The following is a 24,407-nucleotide window of genomic DNA, read 5'->3' as shown; positions in this document are numbered from 1 at the left end:
CAGTATATAAATCAAATCTGTTACACAAGGTTCTTCTTCAGTACACCAAAGAAAAAGTGTCTACTATGGTAATTTATATATCGTTCCTAAGTGCAATTCTCAATGGTAAGTCTATTTAAACTTGATGTCTTCATAGAGTGTGATCAACACATTAACACACATTATTTAGTACTTTTGAACTTATGCCAATGGTACCTTTTGCTGTTTATTTTTTTAAAGTCTTTTTTAAGATCAGATATTTCATTCGAGAGTAAATAGATACAGATTGTGTGTATATATATTCAGGGTGAGATTTAGTAGCAGAGCATTTCTCCAGCATATTGGCCTATTTTTATTCTTTCAAGTTATTCTGTATCACTTCCACAGTTGTTGCTGTCTGAAGGTTCATAATAGAAATTCTCATCACCTCTTTCAATGGACTTTCAAGGATGTAATTCAGTTTGTGTGATGATCTAGTTTAGTTATGAGAGATGAAAATTAGTTAACTGGTACCTCAGCACTTAGGTCCCTAGATTCTGCTGAAATTTATTCAGTCCAGTTATTTGACATTTGGTAGTGAAGTATCTTGTAATCAAAAATTAAGAGTTGGTTCAGTTTCCAGTGGAGGAAAGATCTTGCTGGATAAAACATTTAACTGTCCAATATTTTATTACACTCATCACTCATTTTAGAGCCCGTTTATTGTTGCACAAAATTTTGAGTACCTCGGGGTGCAGGTCCCCCAAATGAAACTGAAATGCTTGCAGAAGAAGCAGATGTCAGGCTGCACCTGGTCGTGCCTTTACTAGAACGTCTGTGGACCTGCACTAGCCGCCCCCCCCCCTTCTCTGTACCCCTTCCCCCCAGGTGTGCAGGAAATGGAGGGCGTTGTACCGGGTGAAGTGGGTGGACTCTACCCAGAGCTATGACCTGATTTGTGACGCACCCTCAGAACTGCAGTAATGGTCCAGCTGCTTCACAGGCAACTGGTAACACCTCATTTGGGGATGCTTCTGCCTTGCTAGCAGTGCCAGAGAGAACTTCGTCATTGTCACCTCATCAAAGACTAGTTTTTGAGAGCTCTCCTATAGGGCTAGATTTGGAGAGCAGCCTCTGATATTTGGAGGGTAAGTGCCAAAAAAGTTCCTATCAGTTTCATATGGAGCAGCAGGGCTACAGCCACAGGGAGGAGAGACAGGCATTTAGTGTTCGGGGGGGAAGACCTCTGTGTTGGGATGTTGCTTTTTCTCAGCTGGAGATGATTTGGGACCAAATACTAACAAGAATTCTTCAGTGGGCATTCTTCTTTGGGTGGTGAAATATGGTAGGCAGCTCCCAGGAGAAATTATTAGACCCTCTTTCCTTGAGATATTTAAAGATAAGGTAGTAATCTGTTTGAGAGGGAATTCTTTAGATGCTGTTTTCCAGGAAGCCAGGCATACAGTAGAGTTGATTGCTGGAGGTTCCTTTCTGGTCTTGCTCAATGGTTTCAGATATGCCGTTAAGAGCATGTGAATGACAATTTGGCCTTTTAATGTTTATAATGTTAAGGACTTTCAGGTAAAAGAGATTTTGTGTTATAAATATTTTATTGTGATAATTATTATAAGTAAAATAGAACCCAGTCTATGCAGATATCTTTTGAAATGGAAATAGTCTTGAATATAGCGTATCCATAATTAGCTGTTTGATGTTGAATGCAGTTGAGTTTTCCTGTTCCAGTGAACCAGACGATGGAAATCACTGGGGATTAACAAGAGGGCTATGTGATTCTTGATAGAGCAGACCTTTCCCCATTCACTGATACATTTTACCAGTGAATGAAGAACTAAATTAAACTGCTTATAGTTCTAAATTTTAAAAGAATACATAGAATTGATCATATAATCCAGGTGTTTTTCTGTTGTATTTTCACCACCTGAAATGATACCTGGACATCCTGTTTAATGTTAGACAGATTTCTCCAGACTGCGGAAGGAAAGAACAATATTTTAATAACTATTCTTTTAAAAAAAAAATCTTAGAGGTGAGGTTTCTTTTGGGTGGTTTAAGAGGACTCAAAAACAATTTAGAACATTATCTTAAAAGTTAAAAAAAATGACAGCCTTACTTTGTATGGAGTCATTGTATTTTAATAATACTGTATGCTTATTAGTGTTATTAGAGCAGTAGACAGTTAATTACAACCTTTTTCGGAGACATGTTAACTGTATATTAACAGTCATATTAAAAAAGAATGATGTATACTCTTACATACAAGCTGCTGCTTGCTAGACTCTTTTAAAAATATTCTTTTAGAACGTATAGAGTCAGATTTTTGGTCCAGAATCCTCAAAATGTTTTCTACAGCAATAGAATTTTAAAACTTTTCATGGGATGTACAATTTTCTCCTTGCCTTTTTTTTTTTTTTCCTTTTCTCCTTAATTTGTAATTATTATTGACTTGGTCACTTTTGCCAGTGGCATTAGAAATCATTGCCCCTCAGCAGTTTTAGCTTCCCCACATTGTATTTTGAGATGCCTACATTTTCTTATATTCTGATGACTTTGGCCAACATAAGCCATTAAAACCGTATTGAGTTGATTTAGCACCTCTTTACACTACTTTTTTGTAGAATGATTTTAGTCACTGGTTTGTGTTTTTTCTTTAGCCAAGTTATATTTTCTTAAAATTCTCTGTAACCTAATATTTAAGATACATTTGAGCAATTGATCACAGAGGTAGTTCTAAGTCTATTTCCTTTTCCAAACCTCAGCCCTGGTTTTTGCTTTGGCTTCTGGCATGGCGGAAGAACAAAGGTGACTGGCACTAGAGCTTAAAGCTGGACTTAGCCTTACTCAGACCAGTGCTACTAAATTGGTTAACTATTTGAATTTCCCTGGTTAATTTGGATGTGCAGACCTTGTAACATATTAATATATAACACCTTAAAGTACACTAATATTTCCACTTTATAAATTTGTAGCTGCTACTGTTTATTTCTACAAGGTATTAAAAGACCACAGAAAAGAAATTCAGTGTAAGATACATGTCTGTGTTCTGTAAAACAGGAGAAAGTTCACAGTTAGCATCCTTTGCACCTTGCATTTTGTGCACTCATGAAAGATTTGCTAAACTAATGATAAAATAGTGACTTTTGCTTGTGCTGATAATGATTTAATGGGAAAAGAGACTTTTTTCTCTAATTTTCTGTTTTTGCTGGGGTTATCTGAACACTTAATCTATACATGTCCCAGTTTTCTGGATAATTGAATGTTTTTCTTCTTTAACTATGTGCTCTGTCATTTTTTGACAATATTTATCCTCATTGACCTTCAGGATTAGGTGAAGAATTTCAGTTTAGGTTCATGGTCCTTGGGTGGTTGGTGTAGTAACAAACTGTACTAGAGTCAACAGAAAGCCCTCCCCTAAGGACTTTGCAGTTAGGTAGGTCACCTATATAATGGTCTTCCTGATATCACAGGACCAACAATACTACAGACTAGTGGCCCATGGCTGATTGACCTCTACCTGTTCTTTATTAAAATGAGGAATTTTTTTTTTTCTGGATCCCACTGAATAAATATCTGTCATGATTATTGCTTAAAAAGAAAATTTTCATTGTAGCTTTATACATTGCTTAAAAAATATATTAAGATTTAGGGTATTTATATTAATCTTTGTTAAAGATTTCACTCCATTCCTTACAAATGATGCTAGATTTGCAATAGGAATGCATCTAAAGCATTCTGAAAAGTTCGATGAAAGTTATCTAAAAAACACTCTTGCTTTTTAAATTTATTTTCTTTTTGAGACCTGTACGGAGCTATTTGCAAGATAGTCTTATTTAGTTCCACAAAAGGAAGGAATCCTCAAGCGGTGCACTGCTGTGTGACCTATTACATTATCATGCACATTCTGTCTCTTTAAAAACAGTCTCCTCTATTTGCCCTATTAATTGTTGATATGTTGCCATCCACGAGACAAAAATTAGAGCTGTAATTAAATAATCATGTGATGCTCCTTAGTGCCAGTGAGAGCAAACTCATTTTTCCAGGCCCTGATGGTCACTGATTATTGTATTACTACTGGCTTGCTTTATTTTTTTTAATGATTCTCTATCTGTAGATTACCTAACTACTGTCCTTCTTTTCAAAATTAAAGAAAGTAGGGAACATTCAGCCAGTTAATTGGCCACAGGTCCTCAGGGATGTAAAGTAGACATACCTTTTTTTGCGTTTGGTCACCTGGTAGTTTCTTTGGGGAGGCTACATCAGTGGTGTGGTTGCCTGCCATTTAATTTACACTGGTGTTTTGGCTGGGATGGAGGCATATGGGGAATGCCAGGAGAATTACAAAAGGAGCCGGGTATTAAAATTCAGAAATGATTAAAATTGAAATAAAAGGATGCTGCTTCTTTGCCAGTACTCTGGCAGTCATAATGACACATAGAGATTAGTTTCCACCTTCATCTTTTCCTTCTTTCTCATTTCCTCTTGTTTATTGTTGACACATTTTCCTTATGTCTGTCTCCCGTCTCTGTATCTTTTTGCACCATTATGCATTCCTACTTCTCCCTCTTTTCTTAAGCATGGAGAAGCCTACTTAACCTTATTATAACAATAACAGAATAGGCTATTAATATTTAATATGCACATGATTAAAATTTCTCTCCCTTAAACATAGGTCAGCTGTATTATTATTAACCGGCATGTAATTTTTCATTTAAAATATTCTTATTCTGCCCTTGCTGTTTCTAAAATGTAGTCTACTTTAGTAGTGATTTAATACCTAATGTTTAGAAAACTGTGGTCGGCTAGTGAGAAAAGAACTTACCAGTCATGGATAATCAATTATGCATGAATTCAAATGTAACAGATGGAATCTGGTGAGTTAAAGTTTCTCTTTGCCTTAGTGGGTTTCTTTCTTTTTTTTTTCTTATTTGTTTGTTTGACACCTGTCTCTTATATAGAGATAAACATCTAATGGGGCATGTGAGAAATTTCCTTATATCTTTATGTTCTCCTTAAAGTGAACTTGATTCTTTTAAATTGCATTTGAGGGCAGAGAATTTATGTGGTCTTAAAGATGATCAGATTCTTTTCCATCACTTTATAGATGCAGAACTTGATTCTGCTTGACTTATAAAGGGTCACTCAGCAGGCTCTTAAAAGGAAGAAGCAAGACCCAAATCTTCGTTCCTTACCTTTTTTCCACTACTCTTCCCATATCATTTTTTCCTCTTTTGTAGGAGTTAATGATAAAGGTGTCACACTAACTCTGGGTTTTAAAGAATTTCTGATGAAAACTGTGGTAGACTAGAGTTAAATTGTGTGGTATTCTTTTCTATGGTGAACAAATGTTATCTGTGAACATGTATAATGTTATGTTACATGTATATTAGATATACATTCATTCATACTTGGATGTTGGCCAAACAATTGGATTCCCCAAATCTATTGAGAATGCCCCAAGATTTGGTTTATATACTGAACTGCGGCATATGCCAGCCACGAAGATGCCTTTGCTTGCAGTACTGTAAATTCTTAGTGACGAAACCCCTTTGTGCAAAGTGAACTAAAAAGTTGTTTTTGAGAGACTTGTTACTTCTTTGGAGAGATAGGTTTAGTTTTTAATAAATATAATGTGAATCTGTGGGTTTTTTTCAGTTGTAGAAATAATAGAATGGTGAGTATTGTCCATCTTTAAAGCAATACAATTTCTAAACAGTTACAAGCTGGTCCCCATCAAAATTTTTCATAAGTATGCTGTTTGTTTCTCTCCCAAGTGTATTTATATATATAAAAAACAATACAAATGAAAATAGTCTTTACAGAATAAATAAAAATAAATGATTAAAAAATAGCCTCAAGGCTCACTAGTTCTGTTTTTAAAGTTATACTGTAGCATTATTTATCAACTTTTCCCTTCATATCAGCTGGAAATTTGCATGTATATTTATAGTCCATGTTTGTTATCTAATGAATTAAATTCCACAATAAACACTAGAGTTAAGAAAGAGGCAACTACAAAATAGGTGACTGGATATGCTCTAGCAACAGCTGTACTCTGCAGCTATATTTTAGTATTTTATTTATGATTTTATACATAATAAACATGTAATTTTAATTTGGCTTCACTATGTATTCATATTCCTTAGTCATGTATCCATCAGAAAAATACATATTGGTAGGTATGAATTCAGTGAGATCTGATTTATACATGAATTTCTAATACATTGAAAATTTCATCATTAATATAAAAATCCCTAATATAAAACCAGTAAGAATAGATGATAGGAAACAGAATATAGGACGATGTTTTATGGGAAAAGATGATATATATTATTATTAAGAGGTAAATAATCCTAATTACTATCACTACAAAGTGACTGACCAAATTAAATTGAAATCCACATGGGCTCTTTAAAACCAAAAAGTTCTATTCTTTTATTTAAAAAAATAGAATCTAAAGTCTTTATACAGAGCCAATTTATAAATTATTACATTGACTACATTTATACTGTTGCTGCACATCTGTGACTGTACTGCATGCAAGTGTTTGACACTCTTAAGTGCTGTTTAATTGGGAGGGTCTACTATTTCATGAGAATAGTTAATTTTTTATTCATTTGAAAACATCCAAAAAGAGTTTTTGGACTTGCGGTGCTCTTACTTGTATGTCTTTGTCTATGTTTCTTTCTCAGCTTTTGCTAACGGGCCATAGTATAGAATAAAATCTGAAAAGAGAACCATTTTCTTGCATCAGAGGACCATCAAATTACCTACTTTGGGTGGGATCTTGGTCTCTAATTACCAATCCATGTTAATTATCTTTGGGTCAGGTATTCATCATATGAATTAATTATCTAGCATAGACTGGACTGTGGCTGTTGGCGGGTAAGGACAAAGCAATGGAAGGTTGGCGGTGAGGAGAGGTTTGTTCAGTATGTTGTAGCTCATTGTTTTACTGCTTGGCATGATACTTTCATGATAATACATATCTGCCAATTTTAGGAATATAGGGAAGATTCTTTTCCTTTAGCTTTTTTTTTTTTTTTTTTTTTTTGCTTTTAGTTATTTTATTGGAATAAAATATACATAACATAAAATGTTCCACTTTGACAATTTTTAAGTGTACAGTTCAGTGGCATGAATTACATCCACACTGTTGTGCAGCCATCACCACAGTCTGCTTCCAAATCTTTTCCATCATCCCAAATAGAATGTACCTTAGTTTTTCTATTTAACTTCTCCTTTGCTGCAGCAAATTTCAAGCATTATAGTAGTATTTAATCATTGTCCAGGTGTGATGCAGTTGTTTCTGGTGGTGGCTTTCTTTCCTAATGGACAACCCCTGTCCCGTGCCTTTTGGCAATGGGGATGGCAGTACAATATCAGATGTTGCCTTTGGCTTATACTCCCCAAAATGATCTGGACAAAGATTCAGGTCTGTTGTAACCTCACACTGTTCCTCCCTCCAATTAAGCCAAGAAAGATTAGCAATAACATTCGCATCACTAAGAAGATTTGGTTGATATGTCTTGGCTAAAGGTTGATTGGGAACGGTTGCTGCTGTTTGACTTCACTGGAATTAAAATCCCCCGAGCTTCTCAAGAGTATAGCACAGCTGCAGGGGGCTGTGATGCCCTGTCATTGGCTCTTGGGCATGGACAATGTGAATACCTCAGTTCCGCTTAAGTGCAGGACCTAGTCTGGAAATAAGTTTTCAACTGTTCAGGGGGAAACCTACTTGAGGTTGGAGTTTTCTGGGAGAAAAATTCATGCTCATCTATGTTGAAAAAAGACTTAGAGGAAACCGGGATGGTTCTGGCTCCAGCAAATAATAGACTGGTTTTAGAGTTTTACTTCCCATGTGTAATTTTGTGGTTAGTCACTTATGTCTGTGATGATAAATCATATACCTGCACAGGATTTCTGGCACCTCAGTAAATCTCAAACAAGTGCCCAAATGCTAATTTATCGTGGTTCCTCACACAACATCCCTGTTTCACCAAATCAATGACCTAATAGCTTGCTCCCATCTTTTTTGTTTGTTTGATACAAGTAACTTGCTGCACATACATTCCTTAAATTGGAGGCAAGTGCTGGTTCCTAGAACAGTCTTAAGTTTGCCACGTGACCCCAGGATTGGGTTAAAAAGTTCACTTTGAAGATGTCCCAGCAGGTATATTTGACTTCCTATCAATAAAACATTAGCTTAACCAGTCGATGCCAAACCTGGCTGTACATGGGAATCACCTTGGGGATGCCTGGCTCCCACTCTCGGCCATTCTGATTTTTTTTGCAGTGGGGTGCAGCCTAGACATCTGGATTGTTAAAGGAACTCCTCAGGTCATGTCAATGTGCAGCAAATTTGGGAAGCCACTGAGCCAACTTCTGATCCTGGCACCCGGCTTTACTTCCTAAGAGTGCAAGAATATTTCTAAGAGATTCTTATGAGCACTCTCTCATAAGAACAGTTCTTGGATTCCTTTTCCTGTGATGACCTTGTGAGAAACTCCAGGAATACAGACATAAGTATACCCTCAGAATGTGTACAGACTTGCAGTTTGGAGGGAGACAGGTAGACACAGAATGTCACACCGAAGGACAGGTAGTGTGATGGAACACCAAAGGAAGTAACTAACAGCTGGAGAAGGCTTTGGACAGAAGAGGCGCAATCAAGCTGCATATTAAAGGATATGGTAGAAGGGAGGTCCTCAGGTGAGAAGGGGGAGGGAGGGCACTCCAGAAGCAATGGGGAAAAAGTGTGGCAACTTGAAACTGTCAAGAGCTTTGGTAATAATATCAACACTGGAGGATCAACAGCAATCCTTCTTATCCCTAGTCAGTTTTGGAGGTGAGTGTAGATAGAGATATCAATTTTGATGGAATTACTACCATTGTGCCCTGTCAAGGTTATGATCCACACTGACATCTGTGGAAGGAAAGGTAGCTTTTAAAAATTTTTGCTCAAATTTTTGCTAAAAAAGATAGTATTTCTGGGTAAAAGGGCCAGATATCCTGTCAAAGTTCTAGAAGCCATCTATAATGGCTGTTCCTTTCCCTTATCCATTACTCCCCAAACTAGCTTAAGCATTGGCTTTTCTTTGCTCAGTTTTAATAATGACCCCTGTCTACTAAAGCCATATCTACAGACTACCAGTGGGATTTACATCCAACCCTAGAGTAATCAGGAAATAACTTTTGATCACTATCAGTCTGGCTATAACTGAAACCTCACTTATTAGGGGAAAAACAAAAACAAAAAGCCTTAAGCCCCATATTTAGAGTCCATTATCATTTCCCTTTTGTTTCCTCCCCTGAAACATATCCAAGCCTTTTGCTGTTGTTTTCTGCAGTACACCATTGTTTGTTTGGTATCTAGAAGCCGCCCGGTTTGAGTAGGCATCTACTTTAAAGTTTCCAAAAGAGCCATTTCTAATGGCAACTATGCTTCTTTAATTCAGGATGGAAATGAGGGTGGGATATGACTCTGTGGTTTTTAGCTTCACCTATGAGCTATTTAAATGTTCATGGAAAGCAGCATTTGAGGTAAACGCGTATTATTCCAAATGTACAATAGGACCCTTTCAAATACAGACATGTCTAGAAAGTTGTCTTAAAATTGTGTGCAGCAGCACACAAGCCTCATTCCATGCAACTTTACAGATCTATTGGCTAATTCTAAAACGGAAAATGATTTCAATTTGGACATCATTAGAATGTCTGAAAGCCATTCAGCACCTCAAAGGCTCTTCTTGGCTAGGTCCTGGATTTACTTAGGTGTCTTTTATAGAAGTTCTCTGGGTAAGTGCTGTCCAATAGAACTTTCTGCAGGGGTGGAGGTCTTCTGTCATCTACTTTGTCCAATACAATGGCCATTAGCCACATGAGGCTACTGAACATATGAATCGGGACTGAGGAACTAAAATGTAAATTTTATTTCATTTCAGTGAATACAAACTTAAGTGTTACAGCCACGTTTCCCCACAGGTTACGTCCTGCTCACATCGGCAGACTCTAAAAGGAATTGTCATCGCATTTAGCGGTAGAGGCTGATTGCAGGTGACACCGTGAGCTTTTTGCCCTTGTTTATTTATTCATAATGTAAATATTGCAAGGACGGTATATGCATTCCTGGTAATATGTCAATGAGGAAGACCGTCTCTGCCCTCATAGGGCTTGCAGTCTAGGATGGGAAACATTTATTAAGCCAATAATTACTCAAATTGTTAATTGATTAAGACTGTGAGGACTGTTAACAAACGGGCAATGCAAGAGGCTCTGAGAAATGGGGCCAAACCTTCTTGTGACATTAGTCAGAAAGTTAATCAGAGTTCCATTTATTCACTAAGCAAGTAGAGCCTGAGGCACCTTCCCTTCCCCACATTCAATGCTGGACCCAGGGCTCTTAGAGTAGGGCAGCTAACATGTGCCATGCCATGAACTCCAAAGGTGTGGGGTCTGTTTGATTTTCATGTATCTGCATATACTGCAAACTTCTGAATTTGATCAAGTAGATTCTCTCCTAAATTGTGCAGTTGTGATGATGTCAGTCACAGATAAGATGTGAGAAGAAGGGTGCAAATGTTTACAGGATATTGCATTTCCTCTCCAATATATGTTTTGACAAAGTTGTTTGAGTTCCAGCCCCACTTTTTTCCTCTCTGTTCTTACAAATTTGTATTTGGTCCATTCAAGAAACGATGTGGAAATCAGTCCTGACATTCCAGACAGACAAAATGAGACACATGACAGCAAAACATATGGCTCAAATAGACATCCTTATATGGCCAACACAGACCATATTCCCAGAAATTCATATATGGAAAACACCACCTGCAGCTAACGCCAAAAAACAAAGAGTTGACATGATAAAAAGAGCAATATGCTACGTAAATTGTGCTGCTCTAAGAGTGTAGAGAGATAGCCAACTGTATTTGAATTTAAAAAGATGAAAAAACAAAACAAAACATGTCCTTAGAAAGTGCTATGGTGGTAAGCATTGCTTTGCTAACACAGTCACTGGCGGAGTTGCCATATCTTAAAAGCGTTCAAATTCTAAATGCTTTCTCTGTGTATTACAAATGTATGTGCTATTCAGAACTCTGAATGTGTTTTAATGCTTTCGGATATCTGCCTGCATATTTATCTTAATATGGTGCCATCTGAAATATGCAGTAGTCCTTTCATTATTAAGTTTTTTTTTTTTTAAATCCTGTGTATCTTTTACAATGTTTTATCTTTGCTACCTTTGTGTAGCCAGTTTGAATGCCTTCTCATGTGATTGATGCACTGTTTTAACTGTACATCCACATGTTAAATAGTTCATGTATTTGACTTGCAATATTTCATGTTCCTGAGGTTTTCTATTTTGATAGCTAGATTTATAAAGTTTATTTTAACTTTTTTTTTCAATACTTGCATCTTTATTGCCAAATATAAGATGCCTGAATAGAATTTATCAAAGTCTTTCGCCCCCACCATAATAGTTTATCCTCACGTATGCGTAGGAGGGTGATATTTTTCTCATTATCTGCTTCTCTTCTTTATTTTAACCTGGATTTATATTGACCAATGCTCAGTGGTTATAACGAGTATTCTAAAGAGGGAGATAATATAGAGTAAATAAGTTCATCAATGTACTGTGCCACTTGGAGGGCATAAACCTTCGTGTGTCATCTTACTTATGTCATTTCTTATATACTTCTGAAATAAAGAATATACTTGAGGGGAAATCAGCATATATATGTGATTAATATATACGTAATTGTACTGTCTCAGTATTCTTTATAATAAAGTCATTATTAGATATCTCTATCCTCATTTATTTAATCATTTTCCAAGGCCATGTCCCATCCTTATTACAAACTTGGGTCATGTTTAAGAATTAGCTTGTAATTCCTGGATAAACGTTGCATGGATAAATTTTGTTTTGTAGTCCACTAAAATTTTTGTTTTTTTTTTTTTTTAATTTGCTGCTATTTGTCAATTTGCACAGCATACTAGAATGCACTGTTCCTACCGAAAACCAAGCAGGTTAGTGGGAAACATGTCAGGCATCACCAGTTTGAAGCAAATCTTAAAATATACGTCTTTGCAAACTCCTAATTTAACCTATCATTGCCATGGAGATTATTGATGATAACCGGTGATCTATGTTTTCCTTTTAAATACCAAACACCTTTCTAAAATAAGCTTGAGTACTTCCATCCACAATACCAACTAGGACACCTGTGCTACATTTTTGCCATGTTTGTATTTTTCCTTATTGATTGTGTTTCCTATACTTCAATTAAAAAAAAAAAAATCCTCCTCCACATTTCCCGTTTCAGCTTTTAAAAATATGGTGTCATTTGGGCTTTTGGTAAAGATTGCCTTATATTTCCTTGTTTTTGATGTTGTGTTTTATTATCACATGTTCTTCATTTTGCTCAAGGCTTGGGTTTATATATGCCAAGATTCACGGTTGCCTTCCTCGATTTTGACTAACCTTTCCGGTTTGTGGGTGAAACTTAGGTGCCATTAGAGTGATATATTTTCATTGTGTTTCTCCTAAACTTGTTCTCCCCAGGAGGCCATTATTTCCTATACTTTATCTCCTGCTTTACCTTCTGCTTTCCTTAGATTTCTAATGTAAACAGTGTCTCTAAGAGTGTATTGGTAGCTTTAAAGAGCTTAATTTGCATATTTCCCTCTTATCTCAGTACTTGTGCTAACTTGTTGCTTTTTTTTATGTGTAACAAAATGTTTATCTGACTGATTTTTCTCTTTTCCCTACTAGTGCATTCTGAAAAGTAATTCCTACCACATTTTTGTTTTTGTTTAATGATTAACTGCCTTCAGGGTTCTAAGATGTTAGTGTTGAAACCCAAGCGATAAACGCTGCATCTCTGTTTCTAATGAGATTGTAATGTTCTTCATTTTTATAGGAACTGTATTTAATAGATTATCTAAATAAGAGGATCATAGTTCTGTGCTAATGGCCGTTCACCTAACTGGCGGCAGCTTACCCTAGATGTCAGAAGCATTGTATGGTTACGACAGATGGATTCACCAACTCAAACTTTTCTTGCACCCGGTCTAAATTAATTTAGGAATGGTGGCGTCTTGTCCTTTGTGAATACCAAGTCAGATCTCTTTCAAGTGACCCAAATCTTGTTTGAATCCGCCACTATGAGCCACACGTATTTCTTCCTCCAACGTGTTCGTTCTGTGGCTCAGAAGTGAGGGAGTTTTGAACCTACCCCTGACTAGATACAGAATGCTCTTACTCATCTTTTCTTTTTTTTTTTTTTTTAACGTTGGCTCATAATAGTTTGGGATTTTACCTCCTTTGAGGATAAATATTCGCGAGAGCTCTTCGGGGCTCCCGGCCTTTACGCCTGTGCAAATGTTTGTGCACCCTCCGCGGCGCTCGGGAGAGGTCTGCCCCCCGGAGTCCCCCTCGGGCCCTTCCCCAGGGCCGCCTGCCTCCGCACCCCGAGCCGGTCACCTGCACGCCCGGGGCCCTCTCCCGCGGGGCCCGCGCGCCCTCCCCGGGGGGCCCGCCCGCGACGCTCCCACGTACTCCTTTCGGGGGCTCTCGCGCGCGTGGGTGGTTGGTTAGCGGCCCCCGCCCCCGCCCCCCGGCCGGCGCCCCCTCCTCCCCGCCCCCGCCCTCGCCCCCCGCCGGCGGCGCCCCTCCTCCCGCGCAGCTCACTCTCGCACACCTGCCCCTGCCGCCCGCGCGCCGCGCGCTCCCCTCCCTCCCTCCCTCCCCGCCCCTCCCCTCCCCGCCGCGGCGGCCGCTGCCAGGGAAGCCCCCTCTCCCGTCCCCTCCCTCCCCTCCCCTCCCCTCCCCTCCCCTCCCCTCCGCGCCCTCCCCGGCGCGCCTGGCGGCGGCCGGCGCTGGCCCTCGCGCGGCGCCCTGTTATTCTGGGTATTGTGTGTAATAAATGTCGGGCCGCCTCACTCTAATCAAGCTCATTACAAATTCTTGCGCGCCCGGGGCCGGAAATCGTGCGCTTCCCCCCCCGCCCCCCACCCCTTCCCTCACTCATTCACTAGTTACTTGTCTTTCTGCTGTTTAACTCGCCGCCCCCGCCCCCTCCCCCAATCCCGGCCCTCCAGCCCGGGTTTTAATCCCCATCCCTTTTCCGCCTTCCCCTTGCACCCTGCCCCCCCACCCCCCACCCCGTCGCCTTCCTCCTCCGCTCCGCACCCCCTTCCTCCTCCTCCTCCTCCTCCTCCTCCTCCTCCTCTCCCTCCCCCTCCGCCGCCGCCGCCGCCGCCGCCGCCACTTGCTCGCTCGCTCCCGCTCCCCGGACGCGGCGGATGAGCCGGCCCCGCTGGGGAAGGGCTCGGGGCGGCGGCGGGCGGCCGGGAGGAGGCTGCGTGCTCGGGGCTGGGGCTGCGAGCGGGGTGATTTTGTATTAAAATGAGGAGGAGGAAGAAGCGGCAGCCACAGCGGCGGCGGCGGCGGCAGCAGCAGCAGCGGCGGCGGCAGCACCAGCGGCGTGGAGGGCTGCAGCCCGGGCGGACGCGCGGAGCCGAGCAGGGCACGGCGGCGGCGGCGGCGGCGGCGGCCGGGATGAGTCAACTAATGATTTAATGGGGGCAGCGCCGGCCGCGCGGGGGAGAGCGAGCGAGCGAGCGAGCGAGGGAGAGCGAGCGGGAGCAGCGGCAGCGGCAGCGGCAGCAGCAGCCCCGTCCGGGGACTCGCGCTCACACGCACGCACACACAAACACACGCACACACCTCGCCCTGTGCCGCCCGGCCACGGCCGGCCTCGTCCCCGCCGCCGCAGCAGCCGCCCTCCGGCCCGGCCCGGGGACCGAGCCTAAGGCCGGGCGACTCCGGGCACGCTCCCCCGCCCCCTGCGCGCCCCTGCGCCCCCCTGCGCCCCGCTGCGCTCCGGGGAAACTCCTCCTCAGTTTTGCCGGGCGTCCGGGCTCTCCCCCCGAGCCCTAGTGCCATTGTGGTGCTCGTTGTTTACCCCGGACTGGCTGAGTGAGAGCTCGGCGACTTTTTGGGGGGAGGGGGCGGGGAGTCGGTCGCTGCGGAGGCGGCCGGTGGAGGCGGCCGGGGGTGCCTCCGGATTCCCTCCCCCGCCCTCCGCCCCCCTCCCCTCCGCGCCCCTCCCCTCCCCTCCCCTCCCCTCCCCGCCCGCCACCCCTCGCGCTCTCCCCCCTACTCACTCGGCTCCCCGGGCGCTCGCAGCCCCGCGTCCATGGGCAGGGAGAGGGTCCTCGGGGCTGCTACCAGCGAGGGCCGAACCAAAAGTGGCATCTCAGTGCCTTCCCGGGGCTCTAGCCGCGACCCTCTGCCCCCCACCCCCGCTGCCCCTCGGTAGATGCCCTCGTGGCGGGGCGCGAGGCTGGGGGAAGAAAGTTTAAGGTTTGTTAATCATTAGTCGCAATTGTTGGGGCGGGGGTGGGGGCGATCGGCAGGGAGGCGAGGTGGCCTTCCCCCCTCCGCGTTCTCCGGGGTTATTGGAGAATAATATCGCAAGTGACAGCCAGAAGTAGACTTTCTGTCCTCACACCGAAGAACCCGAGCGAGCGGGAGGGAGGGAGGGAGGGAGGGAAGCGAGGGCACCTTTTTTTTTTTTTTTTTTTTTCTCCCCCTTTCTGGGAGACCTGGTCCGCAGTGATTTTTTTTCCCCTCTTTTTAAGAGAATCCTCAGTCACCACCTCGCCTCCCCAGCACCACCACAGTGTACAGCTCATAACGGGTTTTGCTTTGTTTTTACGATTTTCCCCCCCAACGAATCACTTGTCAGATCAATTTTATCTTCTCCCTCCTCCCTACTTCCCACTCTCCCCTCCTCCCCCATCGAAAACCCCGTTCTCTGAGGTTAGACGTTTTACAAACCATATATGTTGTTTTTCGAATTGTGATTTTTTTTTTTTAAAACCCCCTCTCCCATGGCTACTCTTCTAGACGTTTATTTCTGCCCTTCCCCCGCTTAGGGGGGCGGGGGTAGGGGAAGAGAAAAATAATACAATTTCAGGGGAAGTCGCCTTCAGGTCTGCTGCTTTTTTTTTTTTTTTTTTTAAATTAAAAAAAAAAAGGACGTAGAAAACATCAGTCTTGAACTTCTCTTCAAGAACCCGGGCTGCAAAGGAAATCTCCTTTGTTTTTGTTATTTATATGCTGTCAAGTTTTGAAGTGGTGAGTTTCAGGTCGGTTTTGCTAATTTCACTCAGTAAAACTGCAGTGTTTCTGTTTCTAGATAGTACTTTGCTTCTTTGTCTCTTTAAAAGGTCACAGTGAAAGCTTGGCCTGGATCGTGCCGGCCATATGGAATGGATAAGGGCACAATCTCTTAAAATGTGATTATGGGGTTCTTTGGGGGCGAGTGAGGCGATTCAGCCAGGAACTCGTTGAAAAAGATCCCACCTTGCAAAAAAAATAGGTTGTTGAAACTGGAATTTCGTGTTTTTCCTTTTCTTTTTGGAGGAAATAATAGCTGCGTCTGAGTTCACTGTTTTATTCAGTAATTATCATATATAGACATGGTTTATGGACAGGGAAATGGGATTTTGAGAAAGTAGCCTGCATTCTGTATGCCAACCAGACGTTACACTAAAAGGCGTTTTAAAATGTGTAACTCAAAAGAAACTCTTCAGCTTGGCATCTGTTGAGACTGTAGTTAGTTTCCATGCTGTCAGTCCAGCAGGCCCCGTGGAGGCTGCTCTTTGCAATACCAAACTGAGGTTTGGTGAACTTTAGCCTTGGGCATAGAGTTTAAATGAGTAAATTGGGTGTTTTATGTGCATGTAATTTTGCTTTATAATGTAAAGCTTTTTACAAGATGACTGAGTGTTTAATAGACTCTTCTAGGTGGGTATTGGAAGGATAATTTTGCATGACCTATATGATGTTTTGATTGTCAATACATTAACTAAATTATAATCTATCACTTTCATTTGCTGTACAGCTTATAATGCTGTTAAGCCTCATGACTACTTAATATGTTTTGTAGCATTAACTTTGATGCTGTTGTCTACTCCACCGCCACCCCCCCCCCCGCTCTTTTTTTCTCAAATTGCCCCACGGGTTAAGTATTTTCTTTTCAAATCATATGTTTTAAAATTCATCTTCTGCTCTAGGGTAAGGCAACCAATTTCAGAAAAAGCAGCTCCGTATTTTAATCCACACGAAACATTATAAACAGTGTTTTGAATAAGTTAATAATCATCACTCTCTAATTTTGACTTTAGACTGTAGTTTAATATAATGGAAAAGAGTAATCTTGATAAAAAGTGGTTAAAAGAGGAACATTTATTGTTAATGAACCTCATAACCAAAAACAGATGGGACCTCGATCAACAGTAAACCTTTAGTTCTCAGCGTGCCACCCTAGAGTACAAGGATAAATAGCCATTATTTCTCAAACTTTATAGTTCTTCGATTGGCATTCTTAAGGTTGCTTTTAAGCCTACAGATTACCATTGCTTCCCCCCCACCCCCTTCACTTCTTTGCTTGATTATAATGGGCAAAGTAATCTATGGTTAAACAGGGGAAAAAAATGCTTACAGAAAGGCCATGCTAATGCAAACTGACTTTCAACAAACAGATCTCAATAGCTTCTTTGGTATAATATATATATATATTTTAAAGTACAAGATATGTTGAATTACCAGAGAGCGGGATATTGGGGAGCTCCATAAAGTACCATGAAAAGTTTAGAAAATAATTCTACCGAACCTGCTCTTACCAGTTGCAGTTAAAACTGCATTTTAGAAGTGACTTTGATATTGTACTAATTGCTTTATTATAAATATTAAAATTGATGTCCAATGTATAACTGAAAACAATTATCTTTTATATTTTTTCTGAAGTCAGTTAAGATGTTGACTTCATTGGGTACCAAGATTATTTTTAAATGTTAGTTATTGTGTTTTACCAAAATCATCAAGATTTTTTTAAAAAGTGAGTTTGGCACTTCAATCTAATATGTATATCACAAAGTATTTTCAAGTTTTTTGCTATTTAAATTGTTAACAGTATTCTGTTACTAAGGGACACCTAAATATCAATGCTAAAACACATAGGTTGGAATGCTTCAGCATCTGGGATATTAGAAGAAATCCTACATTTCTTTCCATTTTCTTAAGGGTTATGTGATCCAATCACATGTTTGAGCCAGGACTTGATTAGATCTTTAACAGGTCATGTAATTCTTGAAACTTAAACAGTAGAAAACTTTTTCTGTGAATTAACCTGTAAAGCCAATGAGGTGTTTAAAAAGCAGTTACTTGCTATCTTCTTTTGAGGTAGTGTGTGTATATGTATATATATACACACACACACACACATATATTTTCCTCATCAGAATTAAACTATATGTAAAAATGTAAACATGCACTTCAGATTTAATTAATATTTTGGACTATGATAATCTTCCCATTCTTGATTAAAGGGTACTATTGTGTTCTGTAATGAGTTTCTAATTTTTAAAAATTGGGACTACATAAATACGTTGTTTTCTTTTTAGCTACACTTGTGGTAATTCTTGTTCTAAAAGTAAGCCCATTTCTCCCAACTTAGTTTTGTTGGCAGGTGACGGATCACCTTTTTATTCTAATGTGCGTGGCTATAGTTTCCACAAATTATTCTGTTAACTTGAATGGAAATGTAATACTGTTGTCTAAAAACATAGTAATATCTGCATTATATGATTTATCTAGTTAAGCAGTTTTACAAGTATGTTATATTTGTGGAGAGAAATAGCTACAGATAAAATATTTGCTCGGTATATCATATATTACATAAGGGGGAAAGAGAGAGAGAGAGAGATCCCCCACCCAATTATAACATGTCTTCTTTTTAAATTCTGGCAGGTGATCTTTAGAGGGTAACTGAGTATGGATCATTTGAACGAGGCACCTCAGGGGAAAGAACATTCAGACATGTCTAACAATGTGAGCGATCCGAAGGGTCCACCAGCCAAGATTGCCCGCCTGGAGCAGAACGGGAGCCCACTAGGAAGAGGAAGGCTTGGGAGCACAGGTGCAAAAATGCAGGGAGTGCCTTTAAAACACTCGGGCCATCTGATGAAAACCAACCTTAGGAAAGGTAAATACCTTCGAGCCAGATCCTGGAAAGCTGCAAGCCCTTGTGTCTACTCAAGGCCACTTTGTGTGGGGGGTGGAGAGCAGAACATGTCTTTGTATATTCTTTTCCTTGATTCCCTTTCTGATGTGAAATTAGTTCCATTCCACGCTGCAGTGTCAGTCATGCTTAGAAAGTGTAGGCTCTGGGCATGAGTGGAGCACCTTACCCTACTATATAGACTGGAGTCATTGGGTGTTTGGATGATAAGGACTGAGTGAAATATAATGGCTTTCATTACACAAGGCTTCCATTGATAAGGTGTTACTGTGGTAGAGGATACGTAGGTGGCTGTTGCTTAAACTAACCCCGATTAAGAATAAGACACTTAGATTGTTTGAGGACTGCCTTAGCTTTTTTCAGAGGATTATTAGTTGTAAGTCATTTTCAGAGATAACGGGAATCTTATGTGATACGATGTTGAAATTTTGCGATGTCCTATTTTATGGTTTGTTTTCTTAAGAGCAAATTTATTATTTAGTAGTGAAAAACCTGATGATTCTAGTTTATGGTTTTTGCTACAGTTGAGTATTTTTGATAAAGGAAGGGCAAACTCAGGCAAGTTTATAAAGGGAAGATGTGTAACCGTGTGACTCTACCAATTTTATATAAAATTGATGAAGTTTAACAACTTTGTGTTCAGCACTGCTATTTATGTAGATCAGTGCCTATACTGGGTATAACGTGTGTGTCTCATAATAGTCTTTATTTTGTCTCTGAATAACTGTGTTTAGGATTCAGATTTTCCTTACATTTGCTAAGCGAAGGATAAAAATGCCATCTTTTAGCAACCAAGAATATTAAGTAGATAAAGTTAGAAGGCAGAGGAATTTCATTGTGTTTGATGCATAACATTTATCATACAATCATTTATTTTTTTCTTGGTTTGGCGAAAACAAAGAATATATTGATCCTGAAATGAACAGACACAGCAGTCCGTATTGTTAGATCTTTATCTATTAAAAATGGAAAAACAGCACTTCAGCAAATTCTTTGGCCTCTACTCATGATTACCCTATTTATTGATTGTTTGCCAAGAATGTATGCATCTTAAGAAAGCCAGGGTAAGAGCATTAAAAATATAATTTATTACGGCTTTTCAAACTGAGTGCATTAATATTGTACTGTGAAGCACTGGGGCTCTATAAAAAAGACTTTCTGACGCCTGCAAACATATAAGTTCCATAAATTCCTAAATAGGAGATTTCAGCTGTCTCTGGTATTATGTGATATTTGCACAGCAAACTTTAATGCCAGGACAGTTTTAGACAAGGATTCTACAGACTTCACTGCTCCTTATGGCAGACGTGCTGTTTACACAGGCTCATAAACCTTCAGCAAAAGCTTCTAAGACTGCCTCCAGGTTTAAATCATGTGGTATTTTTAGCATTCAGCAGTGACCAGTGCACTCCCCTTTTAATGCTGGAAGGTTATGAAGTTGCTGTAGTTGGAAGTCTTGCCAAACACTAGCACAAATAATCAGACAGTTCAGAGAAGGCTCCTGTTCAGCATTACTCACAGTATCAGGAAGACAAGGGTGACAAGTTTGCTAGAAGGTTTAGCAGCTAGATTTTTAATTAAATGATTCTATTGTCACTTTATCAGTAGCCACCTTAATTATCTATAGGGTATCTCTAAATAAAAGTCCAAAGTAAATCCAGTATGTTTCAACAGTTTGTAAAGCCTATAGCTAATTTTCATATGTCTAGGGAGCATATAGTAGAACACGTCTGTATCATTCTGTAAGAGGAAAAATCAATGCGTATGTTTTTGTTGTACTAACCCAACTCTTTGAAGCCATCAGAACAGGGGGAGGAGAAACCAAAGTACAGTAATTTCACTTCCTGCTCAAAAATTTTTTTAAACATTGCTTTCATAGTGACTTATTTTAAAATTTAGTTTAATTGTAGAAGGTTCTCAGCTTGCTTCAAACAACAAAATTACTAAAGCTTTTTGGTGGTGGTGTTTTTTTTTTCTTTTATTTTTCATGTACATAGTTTCTGTTTGACAGGTGCTAGATAAAAATTGTGGCTGAGATGAGAAAGCACTACTTAAGAAAAAGAGGTTGGGTGTTTTGTTTATTTGTTTAGGAAATTATGCCAAAGTACCTTCAAGCCAAGGAAGAAATCACCAGTTCGCATGTTGCTATTTTTGCTGTGGTCTTCCCAAGTCTTCTTCTGATCCCTGACAGGTTCTCTCTCTGGTATAAAACAGATGAATGAATGACAAGAATATTGGCAAGCTCTGCGGCTTGTTTTTCATGCCTAGCCTGTTGGGTACCTTCGAATGAGTTTGTGAGCTTTTCTAAGTAAACCTAAAGGGGTTTATTTGTCAGAGCTAGAATCTCTAGTGAACAGTTCACTAAGGCTTTGGTGAAGATGCACATGTAAAAATATGTAGCTGTTTAACTGCCGGCTTTTGTTCAGCATAAACAAGAAAATAGAGCCTTTTTAAAGGGCATCACTGGTGTCAGTAGGAAATCCTGATTTTTAGCTCTGGTTGGTGTGCATTAGAAATCTCCAGAAGTTGGTAGGATTCTGTGAGTCCAGAGGGCAGAGCCTTATAGAGGCATTAATGTTATAGGACTAATTGGGGATCCTGGGTGCCCTGTTAAAGTAACCCTTGTCATCATTTATGCTAAAGATGATACCCTCCTGGCAGTTTGCCACAGTACAGTTCAGATGCATCTGCTTTTAACCCTTTTCCGTATATCACTGGAAGTCTGACAGTGCGCTGCATAAACACCTTGAGTACTACAGCATTCCGTGATTTCAGTTTCTAGAAGCCTCTTTTCTAACGGTGGTGTGGCCTGTGCTTATTAATCATCTGGCTACTGAGTTGTTACATTGGATTAAAGTAAATAAAGAAAGAACACATCAAATCTGTGTAGATCCCTTTATCCTAATATGTCATTACGAAGCCACTTTCCTTTTCTCTTTCTCTCATAACACATAACAAAGATTGTTCATTTTAAAGACCTGTGGTTATTGGGATGTCTTTTTAGTCAGGTAGATTAAATAAGTAGCTGTAAAAATAAATCTTATTTGTTTACATTATGCACATATTGAAATCATATTTTGAACATCAGTTTGGTTAAGTTTTGTGTTTCTTTTATGCAACTGTTTAGTAAAGATCTAATAAAAGGAAGAAAATGCTAAAAATGTTATAGTCAAAGATAATTTGGACACAAACGGGAAAAGTTTAATATTAACAAAAAGCACGTAGGAAGCATGAAGGTGGGTTCTTCTGAAGACGCCTATAGTGAGTTCTGTTTGCACCCTGAATACCACTCACAGCAGATCAGATAAGACACTTCTCTCTCGTCAGCATTATTATTTGATCAAAAAGGTAATTCTGCATTAATTGATTTTGGAAAATGCACTGTTAATATTAAAGCAGAGCCCAAGTTATCTTGGGACCAAATTCACATCCTATTTCAATATTTCTCTTACAACTTTAAAAAATAAAAGAATGTATATGTTTGTGTGTGCGTGCTTGTATCCCTGTGCCCTGTCTGCCTTGGAAACACAGTCTCCCCTTCTCTCACTGTTGGGAAGATTTATTTTCATGGTTTAGATTTTCCTCCCCCCAGATTGTATTTCTGAAGATTGTTGGTTTGCGTTTCTTTTTCTCTGTCTCTTTGATAGGAACCATGCTACCAGTTTTCTGCGTGGTGGAACATTATGAAAACGCCATTGAATATGATTGCAAGGAGGAGCATGCGGAATTTGTGTTGGTGAGAAAGGATATGCTTTTCAACCAGCTGATAGAAATGGCATTACTGTCTCTGGGTTATTCACATAGCTCTGCTGCCCAGGCCAAAGGTAAATAATGCATACGTGGGGTTGGAAAAATTGCTTGGCATCCTTTGTTTACTCTGCAGAGAAAGCACTGAATATTTTTATTCAAAGAACTGTAGCCTGTGTGTTACATTGGTTCCTTATAGACTGTGGGTTTAAAAAATTGGCTTAATTCAGTTTGGTTTAGTTAACACACATTTTGCTCGTGTGGAATGTCGAGGTAGATTTTTTTTTTAAATTACTTCAGCTGAATCATTAGTATGCTTATTGACCTTAATAATCTGCTCCACTGAGGACCCACAAGGAAGTGAGGAGCGTATTTGAGCAGATGGACTGTTGAGAGTCAATTTGCATTTATGACTGAATATCTAGTTCTGTTTCTTTTATTCTGTTTCTGATGGTTTTATGGGCTGTAAAGTATTTTTCAATGCTGATTCCCATTGCAATAGAGAATCTTATCTAAATCGTAAAGCCATTTAGAACTGGTTCAGCTATGTCTTATTAGAACTTCCTGTAAGTTAGGAAAATGTGGCCTATGCATAGGTTTTATTGATGGGGTTTTATTTCCAAAATAATAAACAACCCTACAGTCATTTACATAATTTCACAATTTGGAAAGCTAAGCTGTGAATATTTTCATTGACCTGCCTTTTAGAGGGAAGGGAATCATTCAAACAGAAATAACAATATTGCTTGTGGTGGGGGCAATGAAAAACAACAACGACGACGACGACAACAACCTTCTACTAGAAATATTATCTGAAAGGTAAAATATTTAGTGACATATTCTCTTTATCTGCAATAGGCCTAATCCAGGTTGGAAAGTGGAATCCAGTTCCACTGTCTTATGTGACAGATGCCCCTGATGCTACGGTAGCAGATATGCTTCAAGACGTGTATCATGTGGTCACATTGAAAATTCAGTTACACAGGTGAGTCAGGACAGCAGTTCTAAGGCAAAAGGTTCTATGTGCCTGATCTCTTGAAATAAAGCATCTCTGGTCAACCTTTGATTTTTATTTACTCTGTGTTTCAGAAGGGTTAATCAAAATTGATTTTATTACTTTACCCCTTCTGCTTTATTTTCCTAACTTCAATGTATATTTAAAAGCAGCTTTCCCACCTACCCCCCCCCCCCCGAATTTGTAGGTTTTGTGCAGGATATCAAAAGACAAGACTTTTTATATTTAGTCAATTAAATGATGCATTATAAGAAGGCATTTTACATAAAGTTTACTTAAGAGAAAAATATTTTTGCATATCATGAACAGTGCCATCTGTGTACATTTTGTGAAAGAATGCCTTATTCACTATTACCGCGATCTTATTTATTTATATATATATATATTTACCATTTTAATTCGTATGAACAGAGTCATGAAAAGAAAACGGTTAATACGTTAATGCTTTTCACGATGGCTCATGAGAAAGCAGTACACCTTAAATTGTCTTCCCAAGCGCATCAGAGCAGGAAGGTAGAAGTAACATGAAAAAATAGCCACCACAGGCAGCTGATGTATAATTCATGCATCGATACAGC

At 39.9% G+C, this 24,407-nt stretch overlaps 2 protein-coding genes across 12 annotated transcripts in view; one reads left to right on the top strand and one right to left on the bottom strand.

Annotated features, from left to right (window-relative positions):
• The window catches only part of LOC140614087 (uncharacterized), a 53,697-nt gene extending 38,193 nt beyond the window's left edge, over positions 1-15,504 (bottom strand). For 3 of the 4 annotated variants that reach the window (XM_072792914.1, XM_072792917.1, XM_072792919.1), the window contains exon 1: positions 15,145-15,504. The gene's annotated coding sequence lies outside the window, so the exon portion shown is untranslated. The remainder of the gene's footprint in view (positions 1-15,144) is intronic. The other variant, XR_012014982.1, reaches the window with a different exon arrangement.
• SATB1 (SATB homeobox 1) overlaps positions 1-24,407 on the top strand; it is a 101,518-nt gene that overhangs the window by 5,193 nt on the left and 71,918 nt on the right. For 2 of the 8 annotated variants that reach the window (XM_072792909.1, XM_072792908.1), the window contains exons 1-4: positions 15,120-16,120; positions 18,797-19,031; positions 22,715-22,891; positions 23,673-23,799. In XM_072792909.1, the coding sequence (XP_072649010.1) occupies positions 18,821-19,031; positions 22,715-22,891; positions 23,673-23,799 (515 nt within the window). In that variant the 5' untranslated portion in view covers positions 15,120-16,120; positions 18,797-18,820. Of the gene's footprint in view, positions 1-970; positions 1,107-15,117; positions 16,132-18,796; positions 19,032-22,714; positions 22,892-23,672; positions 23,800-24,407 lie in introns of those variants that run through there. The other 6 variants (XM_072792903.1, XM_072792906.1, XM_072792904.1 and 3 more) reach the window with 5 other exon arrangements.

The sequence above is a fragment of the Canis lupus genome, chromosome 22 (assembly GCF_048164855.1).
Source record: "Canis lupus baileyi chromosome 22, mCanLup2.hap1, whole genome shotgun sequence".
In the NCBI taxonomy this organism is placed as follows: Eukaryota; Metazoa; Chordata; class Mammalia; order Carnivora; family Canidae; genus Canis; species Canis lupus.
This window is presented reverse-complemented; position numbering and strand designations above follow the sequence as displayed.